Here is a 19,009-nt window from a genome sequence, read left to right on the forward strand (position 1 = left end):
GTACTACGGTACCTATTGCCCCTCCCCCCAAAAACCACAGCGCCCACAAGCATTCTCACAGCAAATGGACGGGGCCCTGTTCCTGTCGCGCGCACTGTGGCAACTTCGTCGAGAATATCACGGTCTACGCATGGCGCCCGCCGCCTCTGTCGCACTGTATCGGACACAACCAGGCCAGTCTAACACTCACATGTATAGCTGCTCACCCCTCTCCTCGGAGGGTAGGTACTTACTACATTACGGCACTAGAGCAATGTCTTCTTCTCTAACCAGCTGTTATTGTATATCCTCGTGTGTGGCTCGCTGGTTTATGTGTGCGTGTGCGCATATGTGTGCGTGTGTGTGTGCCTAGGGCGCCTGCTTACCTGCCTCCATATCCGGTCGGTCTGTGCATGGAGGGGCGGCAGAAGGCGAGGCAATGCGGGAGAAGGGGGGAAAAAGGGAGAGAAAGAGAAAGGGCAACAACCCTGGCCCCCTACGCACCACAACATCGGCCGTCTCAAGAGTTCAAGTACTGTACGGACAAGCATCTGGGACCCGACGCAGAAGATTGACGAGTCTGGAAACATGGTCTGAAAGAAGCCTAGCTCTAGCAGCCCGGCCGGATGCACATTTGATACACGTCTTGTTTGAATTAGACAAAGCTCGGGAAACACTGGCCTCCTTCGTTCGTCAGGCACACACACCTCTCTCAACACCGAACCGAATGATGTAAAACGAAGCTTGATCTTATCTGTCTTGTGTGTTGCTTATCACCGTGTCTGAAAAAGGAAATGTACACTGTGCAGAAAGCTGTCCACCCGGGTTTGTGGGGTCACCATCACAATTGCCCAAGGGCCAAACCAAGACTGGGGACTGGGCCCCTCCCCTCCCAAGGATCCAATGACGAAGCACGCGAAGTTGATGCTGACGGATGTTGCGAAGGTCGTGTCACGGCGGCAAGGCCGGATAAGGTAGGTAGGACGGTATAAGTGTACACAATCACCTGTAAGCTAGAGGGCGAGAGCTTGGACCTCCCGATGGTCGAGCTTGATGTCGCTGCCGGCCGGAGCTTCGAGTCACCACCGCCACTACAAGTTTTGAACTTACCTTAGTCACCGAGTTCACCGGTTTTACCGATGCGGCTGACTGCCTCGTCCCCGGCGTTCCACTTACCTTACGCAGGTACAAGCTTGTCCTCTGAGTCCCCGGCCAGCCGCATCAAGCTGCTCATCAGACACGTGGATCATCTCGGTGAGTATACCGAGGGCATCACTTTGGATAAACTTCGTCAGTCGCCAAGGATAACATTACTTACTTAGTCGGTAGACCATCTTTTTTGGTCCCGGTTATTCCACCTGTTATATGCTCCTCTTGCTCCATTATGACGATGCTTACACTGCTCTCAGACCTCTAAAAAGCTTAACTCCCTTAAAGCCTAAACGCCAGAAAGACTGCCTGTCCCCGATGCTCTGCTTATGCCATGCCGAATGAGTCAACGCCGGATCCTCGTTTCTCACGATCCCAATATCTTGGAATAAGCGTCCTCCACCTCGCCGGCCAGCTCTAGCAGAGCAACAATGACAATTTGGTGCGTCAGATTGGGCAGCCGGTCCCTGTGAAGCCCGATCCATTCCAGCGGTGGCGTGGCCTCGCCCATGTCTCTCAATTGTGGCGTTTCGATGATGGGCGGTTCCAGCGCGACGTAGTCGTACTTGGACTGCGGCACCGTGACTTCGGCCGTGATCTTCTGCTGCGATGACCCGCCACCCTGTTGCTCTTCCGTGTCTGGCACCCCCGTCACCTTGATGGCTGTGAGCGGGAGCTCTTTGCCCCAGGTCTGCTCCAGCGACTTGGAGTGGTTGGCCCACATGCCGCGGATGTAGCTGATGCGCGAGTAGTTCCATCCCACCTCGACCTTGCCCTCGAACGCGCTCTTGAAGATGTAGTCGATCCGGTTGCGATTGGGCGTCTGCCATGTCTGCATCACCGCTCCCACTTTTGGTACTTTGAGGATCGTTCCGCCGCGCGACCCCGTGGCCCTCTGAACGACATCCTCGACCGATATCTCGCTGAGCGTTTTGGGCGCTTCAATGTTCCTGACCCCCGCGAGACCGATCCTCAATTGGCCGAGTGTGAGTGCCAGTATGCTGTGGACGCGCCGCTGCTCGATGCTGGCTGCGAATCGTGCCTCCGCGCCCAACGCCTCCATCTTGAACACCTGGTGGTCGGAAAAGGTGCTTGGGAATACGCCCAAATTCAACGCCTTGAGCGTCACCACAACATCCGTATCCAGCGAGATTGGAGACTTGGATAGCGTGTCTTCCTCCCGGAACTTGGGCGCGCTTGTGAGATGGGGAGACGCGACGGTGTTTTGGTATGATCGTCTCCTCATAAACTTCTCAATCTCCTGCAGAGACATTTCAAAGTTGGCCCGCCTCTCCTGTATGAGCTTCTGGAATGCTTGGTACAACGCGACACCCTGTGCTGCCGACGTTGTGGTGCCAAAGACTTGCACCGCGTCTCCGTCAAAGATGGCAACGAGCCGGTCTCCCGTGCCCTCGAGGCTGCGACGAACGTTGTACATGAGGAGTTCGAGAGATGTTATGTCGGCAACGAGGAAGGCCTGGTAGTCGAATGCTGCCTTCACCCGAAACTGGCTGAACCCGACAGACGCCTGGATGAGGGGCGTCTCGTTGAGCGCCGCCTCTCGCTCCGGCCACTGAATCGATGTTCGCAGCTGGAACTTCTGGAGAGCGATGAATCCGCTTAGTCTGCCCGTGCAGTCTATGCCGATCTTTTCGAATCCGAGGCACAGGTTCTGCTCCCAGTCGGATGTTTTCTTTGACGAAACCCAGAACTCCTTGATGGCGAAGACGGATTTGCCAATAGCCTGGCCCATGTCAACGCTGACATCGAGAGACGTGATCGATATGGTGGCCGTCCACGGGAACGCTGCCGTGGCAGCCACCTGTTGATACCGCTGCACCAAGTGGCCCTGTGAAGCCTCCGTGTTCATCTTGGCGACTGGAGCTGTCGACGTGTTCCGCAGCTCGGTGGGGTACCAAATTTCGCGGAATAGCAAGAAGTCCTGGAGTTGCTTGGCGTTGATCGAAACAGTCATCGGGCTGACCTTGAGTATGGCAGATACGCCGCTCGTTCCGCTGACGTGTTTGCTGTTCATCAGAGACAGCACGATCGAGTCGACGTCGAAGCTACCCGTCGACTCTCGAGAGTAGACGTGCTGGACTGATGCCTGCAGCTTGGAGAAGGCGCCGGAAATGGAGAAGAAATTGCCTTGTTCTTGCGAACGCACAGTGTTTACGGTAAAGTAAATGTCATCGAAGCATGTTGTTGCCGCGACACGTGCAATGGGCTGGCAACTCAGCGAGAACTCTTGGCGACAGATTCGGAGTCCCAGATTCAGCTTCAAACGTCCAATGACTACGTTCGGATCGGCCGTGAGGATGTTATCCTCGTTGCCAGGCTTCGGCTTCGTGGCGGCAGGCATCTGCGCGGCAGCCGGCGTATCTTTATCCTTGCCTACTACTTCCTTGACGCTGGTCGTCATGTCCATGATGAGTGGCACAACGGATGGGTACAGGACGTTGCTCGAGGCATCAATCTTGATCTCGCCGTACAGTGAAGGGTCCTCGTGCCCGTTGTCTCGGTACTCAAGTTTCCAGGCCAAACCTGGTGATCGGAGAACGGTGCTGCTGCCGGTGTCATCCGTGCTGAACTGGCCGTACTTGCCTGCCAGAGACGGTCGACCGATTCTGGGGTTTCCGCGCAATCCATCTATTGGCTGTTTTTTGCCCGAAACATACACAACGGCACCCGAAAAGTCTGCGTCGACCAACAGAGACTCCAGACGCTTCGTACCAAGTATGCTTCTTTGTGGCGGAGTGGGCTCTTCGATTTTGTCCACCTTTTCGATCTTGGCCGGCACAATCCCCGTGCTCCAGTTCTGGGAGGCTCTCTGCACGTTCTGTATTGAGAGGCTAATGGAGTCTTTGAGGATCGCGGCGGGGATGATGAAGCCCGATGTCAAGCGAAGATCCAGGGATTTGCCAACTGCTTGGAACGCAAGGCTGCGGGTGTGCGGATTGGACACATAGGCAATGTTGAAGATGACTTCGGGGAGTAACGCCGAATGAAGAGACCTGAGGCTTTTGTCCTGGCCAGGCGGGACCATCTGAAGCTGGAAGTTCTCGATTGTGAGCCTGGCTGACTTGGTCTGGCGCGTTCCGAAACTGACGAGCTGCACCGACAGGATGAGATCTTCTTTGCTGCCCGCCAATGGAAGCAAGTCGTCCGAGGGATCACCGACGAGCCAGGCAATTTGCGTGTCGCGCACCTCGAAGCGGTAGACAATGGAAGACAAAAAGGAATCAATGATGTCGGGCTCCTCCGCTTCTTCCTGATCGTTGATGGCGATTCGCGGCCTTGTTTGCCGGATCTTACGCAGATACTCGAGCTCGCGTGACGTGTCGAGGTCTTTGATCTTATCGCCCATGTATCCCAAGGCGGCAACCACGGTCGAAACGGTCTCTGGCGACAGGTTGATCTCCAGCCCGTCACTTCTGAAATTGAACGACCTCTCTTCTTTGCCGTCTTCCGTGTATCGCGTGTTGGCCGAGATGAGAGCACCCAGAGCAAGGCTGCCGCACGATCGCATGGTGCCATCCCTGCCCTTCTGTACATCAATCAGGATCTGGCGCAGGTTGATATGCAACTGTGGCTGCGCCAAAATGGGACCTTGGCCATCGCGGCGATTGGCAACTTCCAGATGGACTCTATCGAGTTTGAAGGACAGGCACGCGGTAGGATCCTTTTCCGAGACGAGGGGCGTATTTCCAAAGACCTCGATGCCGGCCAGAGTGAGGTGAACGGTATAGACCAGGTTCGACGCCGGCTCTGACGGCGGTGTTTCTTTGAGGGACGCTGTGTCGCCAAAAATGTCACTCATGTGCCCCTGAATCGCTTTTGTACCTTCTTGTAGCTCGCTGATGGCGCTTGATATTTGCGGTCGGTTCAAAGCTGTCAACAGACTGTACACGGCGGAGGCGTCCAGCTGCATCAGCTCAACCGAACCGAACACCGAGACAGAGTGCTCCCCTGGCCCCATGTGACTGACAATCCGACCATTGGTCGGCGGGATTCGAAGAAGCGATATGCTGCGTGGTTGGTTTCTAACATCCATCCGGATCTCGTGGGAGTTCTCCTTGACATCAAAGTCAAAAATGAGCTCCTTTCCAAAGTTGGCGGCCACTGCTGCTCGCGACACAACACCTGAGATATTATAAGTCATAGACTGCAGCAACGGCACGCTGATACGGTACTCGTCTAGAAACATCGCGATGTTAACTCGGAACGACGAGAGACGTTCTGCAATCTTAACGCTATTTCTACGCGGGGGTGCTGGCGATTCCGGGAGCTGTCTCTGGAGCTTGTGGATCTGCGTCAATTCGTCTTTGACTAGAGAGTCAGCAACCTCAATCAAATACAGGGGATCCTTCTTGACAGCTAGAGTCAAGGTGCGACTGCTGGCCGTTGACTTGATTGTGTGGCATGATGTCGTCTCTGTCTCGAGAAGCTCATGAGACACAATGACGCTCGGGTCTCTGAGCTGGAACATGCCCAATAGCTCGGATCGATGGTGCAATCGCGACGTCACGGCATCGCAGCTGAGAATGAAGTTAATGGATGATCCAGTTTTCTCATAGCCGTCAAGCAAGCAAGACGCCTTCATGTTGTGGCCCAGTGACGTGGCGCTGAGGTTGACAGTATCCAGCTCCACTGAGCCTCGTCCGACCGCCAGTACAACATGGATGGTATCTTGGGACTTCAGTTTGTTTACTGACGCGTCCTCCTTAGGATCGGAGCGATGTTTGGTTGCTAGGTTGGATTTGTTGTAGAGGCGGAGAACGTCTTCAGCAAGCTCGCACAGCTCCCAGTTGAGCATGACAGCTGCCTCCCCGCAGTAGATGTTCAAGACAGTCGTGTTTTTCGGCCTCATCTCCGTGGCACTGGACTGGGGCGCTGTCTTCTTCTCCAGTCGTGTCGTCAAATCGGCAAATACGATCCTGTTCTCCTTGGGGCCCGGGTCCAGGAGTAGCTGCACGTCCTTCAGCCGGAGCGCCGCCAAGATCGGGAGGTCAGGCGATTCAGATTTGCCGTCGGCCTTCACTGTCCCGAATACGTTCTTGATCAGCGACGAATCAGCCACGTCGTATAAGTCCCAGCTACGCCATCGTTGGAAAGCTTCGATAACCCGTTGCGAGGCATCGAAAGGCGGAGATACCGATCCAGAAAAGCAATCGAGTTGCAGGTCGTCCTTGAAGTTTGCCGGCATGTGTGTCCATATCTGGCGAAGTCTTGCCGTCATCTTCCAAGAGTCAGAGGTTCGCAGATGCTCAGTGGCAGATCTCAAGACTGCCGACGGGCGTGTCAAGAACGAAGGGTCGCCGACTGAATGTCCCTCTGCCATGAGACGGTGGACGAAATATCTGACTCGATTCTCGTGCCGGGACATTGTCTGTCCCAGCACCTCCCCCAGTTCTGAAGCAACAACCCCGGTCCTGTGGATGAGCGATGCAAGGTACTCGATCTTTTCCGATGCGGTACTACTCTTGATGCTGCCAATGTCTGCGTCAATATAAGTGACATCCTTCGAACCCAGCGAAAGCATCACGCTCTCAATTTGGGCCATGAAGGCCGCCTGGTTTTCTTCGGCACCCGAAAGCCGTTCCGACGCGGAGACCTCGGCAGAGTCGAGCTTCAGTTGAACCGATGTTCGTTTGTTGCTCTTCACCGGCTCCGCTGAATTTTCCCAGACATCCGTGGATCGAAGACACAGCGACAACTTTGATACTGTCACATCATACTGGTCCTGTTCCTCCCCGCCGGGGTCGAGGCGGTCGATGGTGGAAGCATTCAAAAACCTGATGTTGGCTTTCGGAACCCTGAGAAGTACGTCTGTGATTTCACCGGGAATCTTCTTCTTCTTCTGCAAGTCGAAAATATCGGTCATTGAGGATATTTGCAGGCTGTCGAGAATATTGTCCGGCTCACTCGGTTGTAGAGCAGCAAGCAACAATGACACGTTCTTGACTGCGGAGGGATTCAGGAACGCAGTGACGCCGGTTGGAATCTCGACAATGATGCTATTATGAGCACGATCCTCGGGCAAAGATTCGGCATCAATTTCGTCCAGGCTGAACTCTGGAAAGCCAAAGACGGACGTGTTGTCATCCTCTTCGATGCTTTGCATGACTGCTTCCGACGTATTGGGCCGAATGCCCTCCAGAGGAAACGGCGGGGTGTAGAACTGACTCGAAAAAGCCACAGATGAGTGGTGACTTGCATCTCGGAAGTCGCCAATGGCACTGTAAAACGCGGAGTGGCGGCCGGTCGATGTAGAAACATCTCGCTGGTGTTGCGATCCTCGGTTCGTAGCTTCCGGGCTGCCGGGATAGAGGAAGTCCGACTGCCTAGACTTCGCCCGTGATCTCACAGAGCTTCGTGGCCGCACTACACTGCTAGTGCTTGAAGTGGTGGCTATGGACAAGAACGAACTCTTGTGACGAAGTCGCCGAGAGGCGCTGAACGTTGACCGACTGTCAATGGATCTTTGGTCGCCCTGGGCAACGTCCAATACCGTTGGATTGGGAACCGGTGGAAAGCCTTGGGCAGGCGGATCGAGCTGATCGGTGAGCGTCTCCTCCAGAAGCCCAGGCAGAAGCAGAAACTCGGTGCGCCCAGTCCTTTGATCCTCGCGGCGAATGAGCTCCTGCTGCAACTTGCGCTCCTCGGAAAAGTGTAACTTCCTTCCGATGATTGCCACGCGGATAGAGGCTTGGAAGAAGGCATCGGTCTCGACACCATGGTGGGATTTCCACTTGTGCCTCATTGCTGATTCTGAATTGACACACGAAACCTGAACGTCAGGAACCCTGATATCCGCTCGTCTGGAGTAGTGCGTGCGCGCCCAGTCGTTGAACTTGACATCGAGAGTACCGGTCGAGAACAGAAAGGCTGCTTCATCCACATGGCACCAGACTCGAACAGCCTCAACAGCTACCCGTAAAAAGGTCACGTCGTACACGATGATGGACGACAGCGGAATCAGCGCATTCTCATCATCGTCAAATTCGAACGCAAATGCTTTGCCTGCGTTCATCAGAGCGGCCAGGAAATCGGTAGAGCATTCTCCCGAAACAGTGCCGACGGAGATGTCCCAGTTGCAAAGGTAGGTTGGCTCGGCTGGGGGCAGGCCAAAGAGACGGTGACCATAGATTGTCAAGCCGTCGATGAACAACTGCGTGCTAGACACAGCACTAATCGGTGTTTCCATGCCCGACTCTGTCGTCCCTAGGGAGAGGTTGAGGGGGTTGAGGTTAACCTGTAAGTCCATGTAGTAGTTGGTGAATCGGAGGTCGAGCGAGAGACCGGCGGTTTCGATTTGGACATGTCGCTGGCTGGAATACAGATTCGAAGGCAGTAGGAGGCGGAGGTCATCAATCTTGATACCCAGGATCACGTCCAAATCATTGGTCTTCTTTGGGGGCGGGCGATTGGCCAGCTCCGCGTCAGGATTGCGTTCTTTCAGTCGTAGAAGGTCCTGATACTCCTCAAGTGTTTTGAAGTGGATATCGTCACCGAGGTAGTTGTCCTTAAGTTTCATAACGTAGCGGATGATGAAGCCGTATAGCGTTGCCGTGGGCGACTGCAGGCTAAGGTTCAGTTCCAGGGTGTCAATGTTGGACGGTGCCGTTGTGGCGTTGTAATGATACTTTCCGTCAGCCTCAAAGTTCTCCCCGTGACCTATCTCCTTTGAAGCGATAAAAGTGCCCTGGGTATTCCAAGGCGGGACGTGAAGCCACAAGGAGAATGCCTCAGCTCCAAGCGCAAACGAGACGGCATTCAAGCTAGGACGATACTTGTCGATGGGAACGCAGACCTTTGCAACAAGAGACGGACTTTTTGCTACAATGTAGGCGTTGTCTTCGAGGTCGGTGGGATTGTTGATGATATTTCCATCGTTGACGTTCAAGTACAACGTTACGTTGCGTAGGTCAAGGTTGAGGTAGTATCTGAAAGGAGTGAAGACCAGATACTCGGCTGGAGGCCCCGAGGCCCAGTCGTCGACCAAGTCTATCAGGAGGAAGATGTGGTCTCTAAGTATGAAGAGCTCCATGTCTTCAGAGATGATGTTGAAGTACCATGACCTTAGAGAGTTCCATTTGAGAGGAGTCGACAGATCACAAGATATGCGTTGTGGTCCTGAGCGCCAGAGGAGCTCGTGGTTGACGCTGGTCGCGAGCTCGGTGCTCGGCAAGTCGACATCAAGCTTCATCTGGTATCCCGTTGTGCTGGCAAGCATGTCCATGGTGAAGGATATTGTGGCGTTGCCGGGCACGATGAAATCAAGCCAGCCCCCCGGACGGATGGGCGCAGCGTCAGTCTTGCTGTTCTTCTTTGCACGGTTCCTCTGCTTTCGCTTCTGCGGCGGCGGAGGAGCCTTCATAGGGGGCTCCTTGCCTTTCCATTTCCAGTTCTTGGAGTCTTCTCGGATGGGTATCCGAAGGGTCACTTCGTCATCCAACTCGACATACAATTTGAATTGAGTGGGTACTCGATATTCACCCACAGCCAGGGGGGTTGCCGGAACCGCGTCCTTGGACAAGCTGGGAACAAAGACACGCTGGAGGTCCGCTCTCTGACGATCGGCCCAGGGTCCGTAGTTTACCACTCCGCCCTTGATGGCGAGAATCATGCCCCACGCGGGAGCCTCGTCGCCGTTGATGTATGTCACCGCGTTTTCCTTGGAGCGTCTGTTGGCGGCTTCAGGCGTCACTTTGCCCACGACATCCCAGTAGATGGTCAATGTTGCCTCTGGACTGTCCACCACAGTAGACTCGGCAGCGTATTCGACACCCGCCCATCGAAGCCTCGAATCTTGTTCATCCTCGTCCAGATAGCGGGCTAGGCCTTGCCAGTGACTGGAGCCTGGGATTTGAGATACGGCGGTAGTGATTGGGCTTCGCGAGCCTACCGAGAAGGATTCGACGGATTTTCTCCAGTACGGTACGAGATTCCGCAATGTTCCAAGTGCGCGGCGTCGGTGTCTCCGGAAAAAAGAGGTCTTGTACGTGGGGCTGGGTTCCTGCGCAGCCACTTTCTCGCGGCTTGCCCTCGACGCTTGGTCCTCTTTGAAATCGTCATTCTCCCTCATTTCTACAATGGGGTGCTGGAACTTGATCTTGAAGGTCTGCTTGTACGGATCCGGGGTGGATGTCTTGGAGGCATCTATTTCTCCCGAAAGGCCATCAGCTTTGACAATCAAGATGGCCTTGGTGTTGTCATTTCCCATAACCACGGCCGCCTTTTGGCATGTCACAAAGATCGGGAAGAGCTGGAGAAGGAACGGCAGATCGGAATCCGACTGGACAGCGTTGTCGCGCTCTGCTGGCACATCAGAGGGTGTGCTCGGCTGGCTAGACGACGCTTCCCGATGGCCGAAAGTGTTTCCTAGTCTCGACAATAGGGCGGCGCCGGAGCTCTCCTTTTCATGTGGTGCAGAGTCGTGAGACGGATCTGATTTTTCAGAGGTCCTCTGTCCCCGGTTTCTTAGAGAAGCACTCTCATCTTTTGACTCAAAGGCCGTCGTCACGTTCTCGGCAGTTACCGTGGGTTCTTTCAGTCCAGCCAAGACGCTGTCGTAGGCCGGACTTCTGTTGTAAATGAACCATTCCAGGCCAACCAGGGACATGGTCACCCGGCACGGTAAGTTCGAGTGCCTCCCGTTGGTAGCTAAAGATGCTTGCTCGGCTTGCTGCTGCGCCGATGCTTTAATATCCACCTCCCGTACCCGTCGCAACCAATATCGCCAGGTAACGTAGCCATGCTGGATGAGAAATGTTTCATTGTTGCCGTGGTATCGCAGGCCGGTGAAGAATATGCGCCCCCCGAGGAGAGAGACCTGGAGTGCCTGTATGTCGATGTAAACACGATAGCGGTGCCAAGTGTACGTTCGTATGCCCCACGACAGTAGCGATCCGAAGGCTCGGTTGAAGTAGAGGAGGAAGAAGACGGCACTATACAAGGTAAGCCGAGTATCCAAGCAGTTCAAATCGGTATTACCCACAGGGCACCGCAGATGATCAGGTATGCCAGGAAGGTGCTACATGAAGCAAGCGGTCAGCGAAAGCGCAAAGATACACCAACCTCGGGGTGTAGACTACCCATTAAAATTCGGCGTTTCCGTTGGCGTTGGATTCGGTTCACCGTCTGTCGGCATGGTGTCGGTAGTGGTTGTCGCGCGATGCTTCAACTACAGCAGGCCGAAGCTGCTAACATCAACGTCGGAGCAGTGCCAGTCAACCCACTTCCATATCTCGAGGAGTCGCGCTTGTGGCTCGGTGTCTCGGTGTGCCGGGGGAAGATTCGTTGTTGGTATTTTCCGGGCCGCGTGCGATGGGTGCTAGCAATCCACGGAGAGTGTCATTGGAGGTACCAATGTCGGTAGAATCGAGGAGAGGGGTGGCTGTTGCTGTTGTTGTTCGTTGCTGAGACGAGGCTCGGTCGAGGGTGTGTGTTGTTGAGTTGAGCAGGACACAGACGCAGATGCAGATGCAGTTGAGGATGGATCACAGGCCAGCAGGCATCGCAGATACACCTTACCAGTACATTGAATTGGCATTCGCATTCAAAGTCGCGCCGAGCCATCCCTACCTAGGTATCTGACGAGTAACGACAGGGCCGGGTGTCTAGCGCTAATGACAGCCCGCGCCCCGTCCAGTCGCAGCGAGCTGGTCGAAGCTTCCACAACCCCCCCCCCCTCACCCCCCCAGCATGTCAATTTACCTAGGTGGGCCGCGGAAGTCACCGTGGTGCCAGCCACCCCACATGCCCAAGCACGCTGTGAAACTGAGCTTCAGGGGACGTGCCGTGACCTCACTAACAATTAATGCATACTACCTTGCTTTAGGTACTCATTGGACGGAACGCAGCCCGCGAGCATGATGCGCAGCTGTGTGGTAGGTTAATTACGAGCTCTGCCTACAAATGCGTAGCTACCTAGGTACGCCGCACCACGCATACGTACTACGCACATCAGTCACGAGCAACACACTTATCGCAACCTGCAGCACGGCCATCGTCATCCCTCCCTCACTTTTCCACGCATTCTCTCGCCTTTCCCCCCTTTGATACTGACAACGTCGACTGAAACTTGCCTTACGTCTGGAGCGCTTGACTTTCTTGCCTCGAACCCGATACCGACCTTGATAGCCATGTCCTAGACGGCGTTCCACAAACAAGATCCCAAATCGTACGCCGCGTACCGGGCCGCAGGCAGTCATGATGGCGGGCGGCACTGGCGAGAAGCTCACCACGGCGACCATCATCGTTGCTGGCGTCGCCGCTCTGATAGCCACGTTTCTGTCGGCTGTGTAAGTACTTGCCATAGCTATGGAGCAAACAGCAAACGCAACTCGGGCTAACAAGCAACTCGCAGGTCCATTTTCCTCCAAGCGTACGCTCTCTCTTGCCACTCTCCCCCGCGGCCGACTAAGGTTAACAACATTGTAGGAAAAACTACCGAAAACCACTCCTCCAGCGATACGTTGTCCGGATCCTACTCATGTACGTTTCCCTTGCCGGGGAGTGAACACATGATCATGACGGGTCTGACTGTTCTAGGGTCCCCATTTACTCGATCGCGTCATGGACAAGCATGATCTCTATCAAAGCGGCCTCTTTCCTCGACCCCGTTCGAGATATCTATGAGGTATGCCTTTCTGTTCTGTCTCAGAGCTGCAGGGTCTAACCGAAACAGGCCTTTACCATCTACACCTTCTTCCAGCTCCTCATCAACTATCTTAGCGGAGAACGAGCCCTGATCATCATGACCCACGGCCGCGAACCAGTTTCCCATCTGTGGCCTCTCAACCATGTGCTGCCACGCGTAGACATATCGGACCCACACACGTTCCTGGCAATCAAGCGTGGCATCCTTCAGTACGCATGGCTTAAGCCCATTCTGGCCTTAGCTGCAGTCATCATGAAGGCCACGGGAACCTATCAGGAGGGTTATATTGGCGTCGAATCGGGCTACCTCTGGAGCGGTATTATCTACAACATCAGTGTGACCGTGAGCCTGTACTCCCTTGGTCTGTTCTGGGTTTGTATGCACAACGACCTTTTGCCCTTCCGCCCTGTACCCAAGTTCCTGTGCATCAAACTCATCATCTTCGCCTCTTACTGGCAAGGATTTTTCCTGTCTATTCTTGTCTGGCTGGGTGCCATTCCAGACAGCGTCGAGGGATATACCCCCGACAACCTGGCCGCTGCTATTCAAGATGCGCTTATTTGTATCGAGATGCCGGCTTTCGCCATCGCTCACTGGTACGCCTTCTCGTGGCATGATTTTGCCGACAATAGCATCTCATCTGCGAGAATGCCTGTCAAATTCGCCCTGCGCGATGCATTTGGCATTAGGGATCTCATCGAAGACTCAAAAGAGACGTTCACCGGCGACAAGTACGGGTACCGCTTTTTTGACTCTGGAGACAAAATCATGGCACACGAGGAGTCGCGTGCTAGACTGGGCAGGCTCGACGAAGGCATGCGGTACACTAGGGGCGGTAAAGCGAAGTATTGGATTCCGACACCCGGTCAGGTGGACCGTCAGACGAATCGTGACTTGAACGAGCGGGATCCTTTACTTCAGGGGACTGCGGGCGGGCCGAGCGAGGAGTACAACTACGCCAACGGCACCTTTAACGAAGATCTCGCCAACGACCCGCAGATAGATCCTGACGACGAACGGCTCTTTGACAAGGCACGCGAGCTAGAGTTTGGCGACTGGAACGTGAGTGGAAACCCCGTCTCGACGCGTGCCCTGGCTGACAAGCTGCAGTATCCTGTCATCACTGCGAATGAGCCGTTGAGCAAGCGGTACATGTCCTCTCAGGGAAGCCTGGGCTTCCATTCCGACCCCCGATCGACGGTCGAACGTCTGCGGGTATCGACACGAAATAGCGAGCCGGCTGTCGTTGCCAGCAAAAAGAAGAAGAAGAAGCAGAAGCAACTCGCAGCCGAGACTCCGGGTGGGACATCGTCACCAGATCGTTCTGGGTCTGGTTCTTCGTCGAAGCCGCATAGTCCGGCCCCTCAGCCCGCAAAGCCCGCCGCCGCGACCGAGGAAGACACTGAACCACGGCCGAGCGCTCAGAGGCAACACAGTCATTCAGAGGAATCTCCTCTTCTGCAGGAGGCCATGACATCCCCATGGGCTGAGAGCGAGCAAGAAGACGACTTCAACAAGAACTTTGGCGTGGGAGACGACGAAGAGTTCAAGAATGTGTGGAGCGGGAGCGAGCCGTCACAGTCCCGTTGACGGAATGTGTACAATCAGAGCGCTGCTTTGTTTATTTCGAGTCTGATACCCTTACCCTCGTGTTCCGTGTTTAAGCAATACTGGCATAGCGAGGAGTTTGTGGGGAAATACGAGTGCCTGTCTTCAAAAAGCTGACTTGTCGGGGGTTTCGTTGTATAGCAGGCGAATCAATAGAAGCGAAAGAAATGGCTTGAATACACTACGTGCCGTATACTTGATGTTCTTCGCGCTTCCTGCCGTCATGGTTTTCTTGATCGTTCTGTGGATCCGATCACATGCCCAACCCAAGGCCATAATGTAACAGTAATCCGGGAGCCTGCTTCTCTTGTCATCAGCCGCGGGTAGCGATCTATCCGATAGTCTTCTGTTCATCTTGAACCATTCTTCGTTGAGGCTGCTGCCTCAGCGCCGCGACCTCCGCTTCTTCTTCGTCCTCTGCGCTGGCAGGACTAGGCGGCAGATCACCGGTCGCCCATTCCTTTGGTGCAAAGCCCAGCTCAAATTCCAGAGTCCCGCCGTTGGCGAAGATGTCCCCCCAAGTCACCCACGCCTTGTCCCACTGCTTGCCATTGACGCGCAGGCTCTGCACGTAATATGCGTCTTCGGAGCCCCCCGTGGACGACACCTTGAGCTCGCGCCCGTCGCCGAGCGAGATGGTTAGGTCCGAGAACCACGGTGAGCCGATGAGGAAGGTCGTCTGACCCGTCAGAGGGTACAGCCCAATCATATTCCACAACAGCCAAGACTCCATGGCGCCAGCGTCAGAGTTGCCTGGCAGGCCGTTGGGCGCAGGCTTGTAATAAGATTTTGCGACAAAGCGGGAGCGCTCCACCGAGAGGTGCTGTTTATTGACAAAGTTGAACAGGTATGGGGTCCCGAAGGAGGGCTCGTTGCCCGGGTTGAAGATGGTGTTACCAAAGGCACCGTTGCCCGCGAACTGGCCCGGCTCGAATGTCTTCTCCAGCCTGTCGGAGAAGCGCTGTGCCCCACCCGTCAGATTGACGAGGTGCGCGACGTCGTGATGCGCGTTGAACGAGTATTCCCACGGTGTGGCCTGGTAGTAGGCCTCGGCCCAGTAGCAGCCGCCGCAGTTGAGGGGGTCTTGCGGCGGGAAGCTGCCGTCGGCGTTGCGCGGGCCCATGAAGCCGCTGAAGCCATGACTCGTCATATCCTTGTTCCAGTGGTTGCGCCAATTCCTGGACCGCTTCAGGTACCTTTTGGCGACGTCAGAAACGCCCAGCCCTTTGGCGACCTGGTAGATGTTGAAGTCGTTAACCGAATACTCGACGGCTCGGGTGACGGCGCGGGCGAAGCGGGGCGAGATCCAGCCGAGATCGAGCCAGTCCGGGAGAGCGCCGCGGCCCTCCTTGGTGGAGCCGGAGCGGTCACGCGGGTCGTTGTTGGGAGGGGGTGTCACCTCGCCGTTTTTGAGCATGGCCAAGAGACCGTCGTCCCAGTTGACGGCGCCGCGGACGCCCTTGACGTAGGCGTCGGCGAGGACGTTGTCGCTGTTGGACCCGGCCTGGACGGCGCCGTTGTAAAAGGAGGATCGAGCGTCCGAGACGTAACCCTCGTGCCGCCAAATATCGATCATGGAGCGGATAAACTCCTCGTAGGCCTCGGGCTGGAGGATGTGGAGGAGGGATGTGGTGCAGCGGAACTGTGCTTTATTAGATTGTTGACAGCCATGGCTACGAAGTCGGGCTTACTGTATCCCAGAACGTGAAGACGTCATCGTAGTAAGGCTCTGATGACTTCCAGAGCGGATTCTCGCCCGTCTTGTTAGTGGGCAGCAAGTTCATGAAGTACAGGGCCGAGTACAGCTGGTTCAATTTCCGCGTTTCCGTCTCCGTCGTCTTGACCTTGGAGAGAACCTTCGAGTTCCATGCTTCTCGTGTAGCTCGCCTCACAGATGAGAAGCTCCTGTCTGCGGGGATCTCTGAGTTGACATTCTTGCATGCTTGAGTGGTTGAGATGAACGAGACTCCAACTCTTGATCTTACGGTGGCATCTTCAAAGGTGAAGATGGCACCCAAGCGCTGCGTTCTAGACTCGTGGCTCGTCTCGTTGCCGTATTTAGCGAGGCTCGTTGACATGCGGTCGACGCCGAGAAATGTTTTATACGCTGCCGGACGGTCGAAGTATCCACAGAAGAATACCTGCCATTCCTCAGCACGGTTCCATCCCTGCGTCATGTTAAAATGAGAGTTCAACGACAACGGCGATAGTTCCGCTCACATTATCATAGTAGCCATGGCCCTCGTAGTGAAGACCGTCGTCGGCCTCCACCACTTCAATCTTACCTCCCAGATAGTTTTGGCCAAGACCCTGTCCTCTGTATGATGGCAGAACATGCGAGACGTCCACAATGACGTTTCCCTGGGTGCTGCCGTTCCCCGGGAAACTGTACTGGTACAATCCCGCCCTCTCCGTGGCTCCCAGCTCGACTACAACTCCAGAGCTGAGGAAAGACTTGTAGTGGCCGACTTCAGTCTCATCTGGCTGCGCCCTGGTGTCGGTGTTTCGAGTCAGAGGGTTGTCGACGGCGCCAACGACAGGCATCTGGTTGACTACGCCGTATTTGGGGGCGCCGCCGGTGCCATGTTCGTGAAGCATAGAAAAGCCGATGAAGTGGCCATCAGGCAGGTAGCCAGAATAAGCGTCAACTCCGTTCTCCAGATCGGGTCCGATTTTAACCATGCCTAACGGACGAGATACGCCCGGAAACGCATTTCCACCAGCCACGGTGCCAGTCTGAGAGACGTCAGTCAGGATGCTGAAAGATGAGGTCTGTAAACGGCTCACGTCTGTCAAAACATAGCTAGAGAGGTCGGCAGACTGCGCTGCCACGGCCGAAGCCATGAACATAACAGTAAGTCGGCGCATCTTGTTGATGAGTATGATGATCCAAACAACCGCAACTCAAGCCAGATCGACCGCGAAGCTTTTATACTTCTGAAGCCAAGGCAATGATATCCCCACGTGCACTTGTTTGAAATCTAAGGTTGCGCCCGGATCAAGATGTCCGATGATGATCAACAGATGGTCCCAAGTAGGAAGGCGAGGACGTCACGTCGAGAGATGTCGTGAAAGGGGAAAATGACAAGGCTCTCGAGACCAGGCGCGAAACGTCGTTGCAGGAGCCTCCACGGGGTAGCATTCGGTCGCTGCGAGGGTTGTAGGTGTGTTAAACGAGTGACTGGCAACGTGACGGAACGAGCGATTGTGACTGGACGAAATGCAACAGAACTGGCTTGAGGCGCCCGAATGCTTGTTTGTTTGTAGTAGTACCTTAGATAAAAACAGGATATCTTGAAGAGATAGAGGGAGCGACAGAGCGCGGGAAGCGGAAGCGGTATTTTAAGAAGACACGCGCGCTGTAATTTAGACACCTGCAGATGACTAGCGACTTGAGCCGGAAAAGAAATGCCATGACGGCCCCAAGCGTCTTGGTGTTTCGTCGTTTCGTTGCTTTGGGGGTGTTGGATTCGGATGTAATGCGGCAAAATTCATAGGCTCGGCGGCCCTTTCGTGTGGCCTCCAACACAGCCCGGGAGATGTTGGGCGACGCCAACAAGCGCCCCCAGCATGGGGCGGAAAAGTGAAATGCAGCCCATAACGGCCTGGTGATATGGTTCGCTTCGCTCGATTAGCGGAAGGTTGCAACAGGAGAAGCACGCTACGCCTCAGGCATCGTACTTTGGGGCCGCTGATGACTAGAGGTGTCAAGACCCGTGTTGGAAAAGGTGTTTGGACGTTAGAAAGCCACGGCTGCCCAAACGCCATTCAAGAAGCGTTATTGGGTCGTGTTAGTGGCTCTGATTCCCGAGTAATATGGGGAGGGACCGGGGGCAGGATGTCGAGACAAATTCCTATCTACCTAGGTATCATTGGAGACAGGCATCATGTTAATCTATATCCGAACAGAGAGGTAGACAGGTCCTCTGTACGGATAGGTAGGTCGCTAGGTACTCACAATCATTTGATTCGGCCCTGTGCCTCGACCTCCCCCACCAACGCCGAGACACGCCTCCGCTTCTCTGCCGAGCCTCCCTTTTCAGGAACAGTCGAATACAAAAAGCATTGCCACTTGAATCCAGCTGATGCCCAGATGATGGCGAAGCGATGCCCAGGGGGTTTCACCAAAAACACCTACAGGCGCGGCTGATGATGATCTGCTGCTAAACACACTCAAGGATTGACATGATCAACCGAGGTAGAGAAGACTCCATCGCTTCGGTGTGTCGTGTACTCACGTATTTCTCTCCGGTACACCTACTTGCAAGGAGCTACTGCAGGGTGCAGGAGAAGGTACAACCGTCGACAGAGGCAATTTCGTCCCTATTAGGCAGACTAGTCGATGCACGTGTGGAAAGCAACAAGAGGGTTTACAGTAGCACTGAGAGGCCAGGTCCTACTCAACCCACTGGTAAAAATCAACGTCTCAATCGACCTCTCTCAAGGGCTCATGACTGCTGCGTTGTCGTTGTCCATCTTGCTCAACACTTTGCTTTCGTACCTCGTTCGTGCTACTTCGTTTGGGTTGTGCCGTCTCGTTTGTGCATCGATCATCGTTACATCCTAAATAGCCAAGGATTGTTGAGGGCTACTACTAAGCAGCACTGA

At 54.9% G+C, this 19,009-nt stretch overlaps 3 protein-coding genes across 3 annotated transcripts; 1 reads left to right on the top strand and 2 right to left on the bottom strand.

The window, feature by feature from the left end:
* Positions 1 to 1,495: 1,495 nt before the first annotated feature.
* Positions 1,496 to 11,281, bottom strand: CH63R_07757 (Fermentation associated protein; the record flags this gene model as incomplete). Its single annotated transcript, XM_018302731.1, has 3 exons — positions 1,496 to 11,078; positions 11,129 to 11,164; positions 11,226 to 11,281. The coding sequence occupies 3 exons, from the start codon at positions 11,279 to 11,281 to the stop codon at positions 1,496 to 1,498; spliced, it is 9,675 nt and encodes a 3,224-aa protein (XP_018157509.1).
* A 1,061-nt stretch (positions 11,282 to 12,342) lies between these two features.
* Positions 12,343 to 14,383, top strand: CH63R_07758 (Duf300 domain-containing protein; the record flags this gene model as incomplete). The annotated part of the gene is made up of 4 exons (XM_018302732.1): positions 12,343 to 12,434; positions 12,574 to 12,627; positions 12,685 to 12,772; positions 12,821 to 14,383. 4 exons carry the CDS (start codon positions 12,343 to 12,345, stop codon positions 14,381 to 14,383), a joined length of 1,797 nt encoding a protein of 598 aa, XP_018157510.1.
* A 349-nt stretch (positions 14,384 to 14,732) lies between these two features.
* CH63R_07759 (Glycosyl hydrolase family 92) lies at positions 14,733 to 17,269 on the bottom strand (the record flags this gene model as incomplete). Its single annotated transcript, XM_018302733.1, has 4 exons — positions 14,733 to 16,043; positions 16,093 to 16,569; positions 16,622 to 17,137; positions 17,189 to 17,269. 4 exons carry the CDS (start codon positions 17,267 to 17,269, stop codon positions 14,733 to 14,735), a joined length of 2,385 nt encoding a protein of 794 aa, XP_018157511.1.
* Between the last annotated feature and the right edge of the window lie 1,740 nt (positions 17,270 to 19,009).

This window comes from Colletotrichum higginsianum, chromosome 5 (assembly GCF_001672515.1).
Source record: "Colletotrichum higginsianum IMI 349063 chromosome 5, whole genome shotgun sequence".
Classification (NCBI taxonomy): Eukaryota; Fungi; Ascomycota; class Sordariomycetes; order Glomerellales; family Glomerellaceae; genus Colletotrichum; species Colletotrichum higginsianum.